The sequence below is a fragment of the Chionomys nivalis genome, chromosome 11, assembly GCF_950005125.1.
Source record: "Chionomys nivalis chromosome 11, mChiNiv1.1, whole genome shotgun sequence".
Classification (NCBI taxonomy): Eukaryota; Metazoa; Chordata; class Mammalia; order Rodentia; family Cricetidae; genus Chionomys; species Chionomys nivalis.
Window position 1 is genome coordinate 37,399,669 of NC_080096.1, and position 6,000 is coordinate 37,405,668.

General features: G+C 41.7%; 1 protein-coding gene across 1 annotated transcript in view; it reads right to left on the bottom strand.

The window, feature by feature from the left end:
* Agbl4 (AGBL carboxypeptidase 4) overlaps positions 1 to 5,246 on the bottom strand; it is a 1,086,156-nt gene extending 1,080,910 nt beyond the window's left edge. The window contains exon 1 of the mRNA XM_057784997.1: positions 5,146 to 5,246. Within this exon, the coding sequence (XP_057640980.1) occupies positions 5,146 to 5,179 (34 nt within the window). The 5' untranslated portion in view covers positions 5,180 to 5,246. The remainder of the gene's footprint in view (positions 1 to 5,145) is intronic.
* Positions 5,247 to 6,000: the final 754 nt, after the last annotated feature.

Genomic DNA, 6,000 nt, shown 5'->3' on the forward strand with positions numbered 1-6,000 from the left:
TACACCACCGCCACCTGGCTATAAAAAGAGTTTATAAGGAACTTGGTTTTTTAATTTTTTATTAATTTGTTAATAATTTTATACAATGTAGGGTTTTTTGGTTTTTTTTAAGGAAGAACACAAGATTTTTTTCTACTTCTGGACAGTCATTTCTCATCATTCCAACCTGGGTGTTTCACAAAACTTCTAAAATGCCTGTTATTTATAAATAAGAGAAAAAAACTTTGATTACTCTGCCTACAAAGCAACATTCTGACTGGGCTCAGTGAGTGTCTTTTTGTTAGTAGGAAATAGCCCCATTAGACAAACTGCATCATCATTTTATTAGTGTAAAGCATCTCTTTATGGTAGGAAGTATCTCAGTACTTTAAAGAGTCTGAGAGTTAGTTTCTGCTGTACGGGTTCATTTTTGTAATACAACCTACATTATATAAAAAGAAAGTCTATATTACTTTCTTTTTACTTTTATTTTTGAGATAATTATATACATTTTCCTTTCCCTTTCCTCCCTCCAAGCCCTCTCATATGCCTCTTCTCTCTCTCTCTCTTTCAAGTTCACAGTCCCTTTGTTCATTAATTGCTATTATGTACATGCATACATGCAGACACATAAGCACATGTGTGTTTGAGTGGGTGTTACCCGTTGCATAAACACAACCTGCTCAGTCTGTATAATGTCACTGGCATGTATGTTTTCGGGGCTATTTGGTATTAGATAACCGAATGGTATGATCTTCCCTGGAGAAAACTATTTCTCCCACTCTCAGCATTCCTTAGTTGTCTGTAGTTCTTTATGGAGAGCTGAGCTCTCCCCATCCACTGTAGCATGTCTACTGTTGTCCTTGTTCAGCTCAGGCTTAGGCAGTCATGTTGGTGAGACTTTATGAGTGTAGCCTCAGACATTACTAGAAGACACAAGCTCATAGCAAACTCCTTCATCCTCTGGCCCTTACAGTCTTTCTGTCCCTTCTTCCAAAATGATCCCTAAACCTTTGGTGCAGGAGTAGATGTATCTGTTGGGACTGGTCTTCACAACTCTGCACTTTGAAGGGTTGTGGGTTTTTAATGGTCTCTATCTTTTGCAAAGAGAAGTTTCCTTGATGAGTGTGAGGACCACACTTTTCTGTATGTATTAGGACAAATATTTAAAATGTACCTTAGGATACTGATGATTTAGTAAAGTGGTGGTTGTAGGTTCTCCTCCAAGATCCACGATTTCACTAGGCCTGAGTTGTTGACTAGGTTTTCAGTACCAGGCATGGTTTCGCTCTTGATGAGAGATGTTGTGTACTGTCAAGGTATGCATGCCACTACTGAACTCTTATGGTTAAAAGCATGCCATAGTGGTCTTTGCTGTGGTTCATAAGTATCATAGCTAGATAGGACTGTTGGGTGCTTCCCTTCTTTGGAAGCTTGCGTGGTGCTTTCTTATACAATGTTTATCCTCAGGAAGGAGGCATTCAGATCAGTTCTAGCTCATGAGTCTCTGGGCCCTCTGTCTGAAATGCATGTCGTCTTCAGCAATAGGGATGTATCTTCCATATCTGGAGGACACCCAAGGGCAATATCAGTGGCCTGCAATGATTTTGAAGTCTCTTGGACAATCCTTACTAACAACTCAAAAGAGGGCTTCTCTTGCCTGGTGCTGAGTTTTGATAAATGATAGTATTGGCTCTTGGAAGGAGCATTGTCAGTGCAGATGAAAAATGCATTTGAACCATATATGTATATTTATACATGGACTAACATGTATTACAGGATATTTAGATAGATAATTATGACTTTTTCAGACATTCTTACTATGACCTTCCCTTATTTATCTCCCTCTCCCCTCCCTAATTGGAGGCCACTGTTTTTCCTATTCTCCCCATCTGATCACTGTACCCTGCTATTCCTCTCTTTGGTGTTCCTTGGCATCATCCACCACCCTGGCAATGGTCCCTTTTTATTTTCCAGGGGTTTAGAGTTATTCCAGGATTTGTTGTAGGATATGTTGTATAATGTATTTTGGTCATATTCTCTTCTGCTCCCCCAATTTGTCCCAGATCACCTTTCTTTGCCCATCCACCCAACTTTGTGTTCCTCCCCCATCAAGACCAATTTGTGCTGCCTTCACTGGAAACACCCTGCTACTATTATTTTGCTGCATAGACATAATATTAAAGCATTTCTGTAGGGCCCAGGGTCTACCCCTGCTCCTGGGGTTCATTTTGAGAACAGTCTCTGGCTAGCCAGCATTTCCTGTTTGTTCCTGTGCTCCCTCTGCCCCTCCTGGTGATTAGCTATAGGGCATTGTTGACTCCATCTTGGACATGGTAATTTCCCACCTGTCTGGGGGGTATTCCATTGTGCAGCAGCTAGGTATTTAAGGTTTTTCCTAAGTTTGAATAAACAGCATTCAGCTGATCTCCTTACGAATGACCCAGGTCTCGTGTGTTCTTTCAGTCTCCAGGCCCTTGGCCAGCTCATGTATAGCACAGCAGGATGCAAACTGTACCGAGAGCAATGCAGTTGCAGGCGTTACAGTTGGAGACACCACTGGGGTACCAGGCGTTACTCATTTCCTAATGACAGACATGTTCACATGCTCTAGACACTCGCTCATTGATGCTCCCTCCCCAAACTATTCTAAATTATATCAAACTGACAATGAAATTTAAGCACCACACTTAGAAATATGACTTAAGAAAGAAACAAATATTGAGAAGGTGTAATCATCTAGAAGATAGGTGACCTAGATTCCCCCTCATCACTTTTAGCTCATCAAAGTTTTCAGTGACCTCACTGATGCTAAATCTAGTTTCCCACTCCTCATTCCACATCACTTGGCAGTGTTTAGTCTATTGAGGATTCTCTTTATCTTGAAATGGTCTTTTGGTTGTACTCTCTCTAGCTACACCGTTTCAATCGTGCTGGAAAAATACTGAAATATCTCAGTTCACCCTGGGCCTTTTCTCCCTCTACACAATTTCATCTACATTCATAACATTACTAATACTCTCACCTTCAAAATAATTACATCCATGAATATTCAGATATAAATTCACTCCTGTGTCAATGTCTCCACTTATTTGGGTTTCTTAAAGATACCTCGAAATTCATATGTCAAAAACTAAACTTCTGATCTTCCCTCTCAAGCCTAGCTATGACCTCTTCTAATGCTATCTTTGTAATGGCACCACCAACTATCATTTATACAATACAGAAAATGATAATTCTCTGATAGCCTATATTTTACTAAGTTCTATTTTATCTGTTATGTCTCAGTTCTGCATCCCTGTTATTATCTTCTAACAAGCTCTCCTGTGCACACTCTTGTATTGTTAATGCATTCTGTGACAGCTAAAAATTTTTCAACTGTTCTCATAATGCCCTGTTCCCACTTAAAAGCCTTCAGTGGTTTCCCATTATTTTGGGGAATCTGAACCAAATTAAAGTGGAAACGCAGTAGAAGACCTGGCTTCAGATTTCCACCGCTCTGCTCCCATTGTCCCATAATATTCCACACACATTTTCTTCTTTAGTTCCTTACAAAATTTAGGAACATCTGCCTGAAGTTCTGTACATGGGTTCTCTTTGCCTATACTTCTCTTTGCTTTCTCCATTTATCCAATCTCTATTATATTTCAGGCAAACTATCACAACCAGTCAATCCAGTCATTTATTCATTGAGAAAATATTATTCACCAGATTTAATTCAAAACCATGTGAGACTGATAGGTAAAGTAGAACCCTTATAGAGTTTATATATTAGTAGAAGGAGGGGAATAATTAATGATACAAATAAATAACTTTATTTATATAATAGATTCAAAGGAGATAAAACATTCTAGAGATTCAGGAGCACTTTGCTGTGCCTAGTTCGATATCTGGCATATAATTAGCATTTAATAAACATTTTAAGTGGGTAAGAATAAAGGAATGTTCACAGTAAGCTATAAAAGAGCAATAATTGTAAAATGAAGAGAAAGAATTAGAGATGCCAATCAAAAAGAAACAATGAGAGGCCTTAAAAGGTAATAGTATCTTGAATCATTTTAACCATTTCAAATAGTTTGTAGTTATGGTTCCAGTATTATACTGCCTTACGGGCATGTGTTTGTGTGCACACACACACAAACTCACACAGTGGGGTTGTCTAGAGTAATTCAAGTAGGTCACTCTTGTAACCATACTTCATGATATCTAATTAGGACGTGTACATAGGTTATATACATAGCCCACTTTCACAATTCACCATCATACATAACCCAAAGTCATTGGTTTTCTATGGATAAAAGACTGATCTATTATCCATCACTTACATTAAAGTTTCAGCTGTTCAGTTCTCTGCCTGTTTTATCGACAAATCTCTTATATACAAGAACTCTTGCTTTCTTTTATTAAGATACCCTTAGAAACAGGATCCTGGGTTTCCATTAATATTAGATCCCTGCTACTTAAAGACCATCTTATACTCCCAGAGATACGGCATGTAACCCTTTATGATTTTGAATGACCTTCAAGATCCCAAATACACTCGTGCCCAGCTTCAAGCCTCCTCTGATGGACTCCAAATGGACTGGAGTCATGAGCGACTCTTAAAGTCTCTTGTCTTTTTAAGGGCTCATAGGAAGATTTGTGTACTTTCTGTGTAACTCCTTAGGTGGTCCTTAGGACCTTTCTCCCAGACAAGTGGTCTGTATAAACTCCACTTCTGTGGAACCGATGTGGAGGCACTTACTATATCTTCCAAAAAACCTGCTTCCTCTCCTCAGTTCCAAATCATTTCCCAGGAGGGAGTCCTTGCAAGCTACCACAAGACTGTGAACACCCTTCTTATCCAGGACCTTGACACAGCCCCCATCACAGATGTCCCTCAGGATTTAGGGTCCTACATCTTCTCTCCAAGCCTTTTCTGGGCCCATGCTCACTCAAGAGTGTGCACACTCCCCCCACCCCCTTCATCAGCAGAACTTTGAGATTCCCTGCTGGCTACTCAGAGATACACTACACACCTCCCTTGAACCCTGACCCTGAGGAAACAGTCACGACGCGGTAACCCACAAGGGCACCTCCTCAGAGGTAGGGCCATGAAGAGTCCCCAGTCCCCTCAGGCCCAAGACAGGCGCCTCAGCTTTGCCCTGCTCCACAGCTCTCACAGACCTGCCTCAGGCGCCGTCTGGCTCCGCTCCGCCATTTTTGTTGTCCGTCAGTCTATGAGCCTACGCAAAAACCACTGGGCAGTAGGGAGCGAGCGGTGGGATCCGCGGGCTGACAGAAGCTCCCTCAGGAAGACGCTGCACGGTGGTTGCTAAGGAAACCCGCGGCCCCGGTGCTGCGGGCTGGAAGCAGGGGGCGGGGCAGAAGAGAGCGTGCAGCCGAGGCTCCGCCCCCCGCACGAGCGCTCCCCCCCCCCCCCCAACACACACACAAGCTTCCCGCCTACCACTGGGGACTCCACTAGGTTTCTTCCCCAATCAAAGCCCTAGTGTCCTGGGAACTGAGCATGCTCAGCCGCCAGTGTCTTGCAATAGCTAAATCTGAAAGGCTGACACTGTGTTGCCCCTGGTACCAAAGTGCCTAGGTGGGTTGACTTTTCGATAGTTGGTGGTCAATTCTAGGGACTTGGGATAAGTTTCTTAATTTTTCTGCACTTTTTCACTTAATGTATTTGACCTTCATGGAGATGCTGAGAGACCTGTATTCAAGTTAAATACATTGAGAACTGTGTGTATAACACAATAAAGCACACAGAAGTTCTAAGGCCCCTGACTCCTTGCTCCTCTGCAATTAGGACATTTATCTCCTAATTTCCATCCGAATGGCTGTAGGTTGCTTTCCATTGCTTAAATTAAACTCTCTCCTATTTCCTAGTTCTGTTGTCCTGGGCCTAGCAGACTTAAAAAATTTGAGAAAATCCCTTGATGCAGAAAATAAGAGAGACCACAGAGTTTTTTAGATAAAATGCTGGCATCGTGCATGTGACTATTCATTCACCTTCGCTAAAACATGGGACCA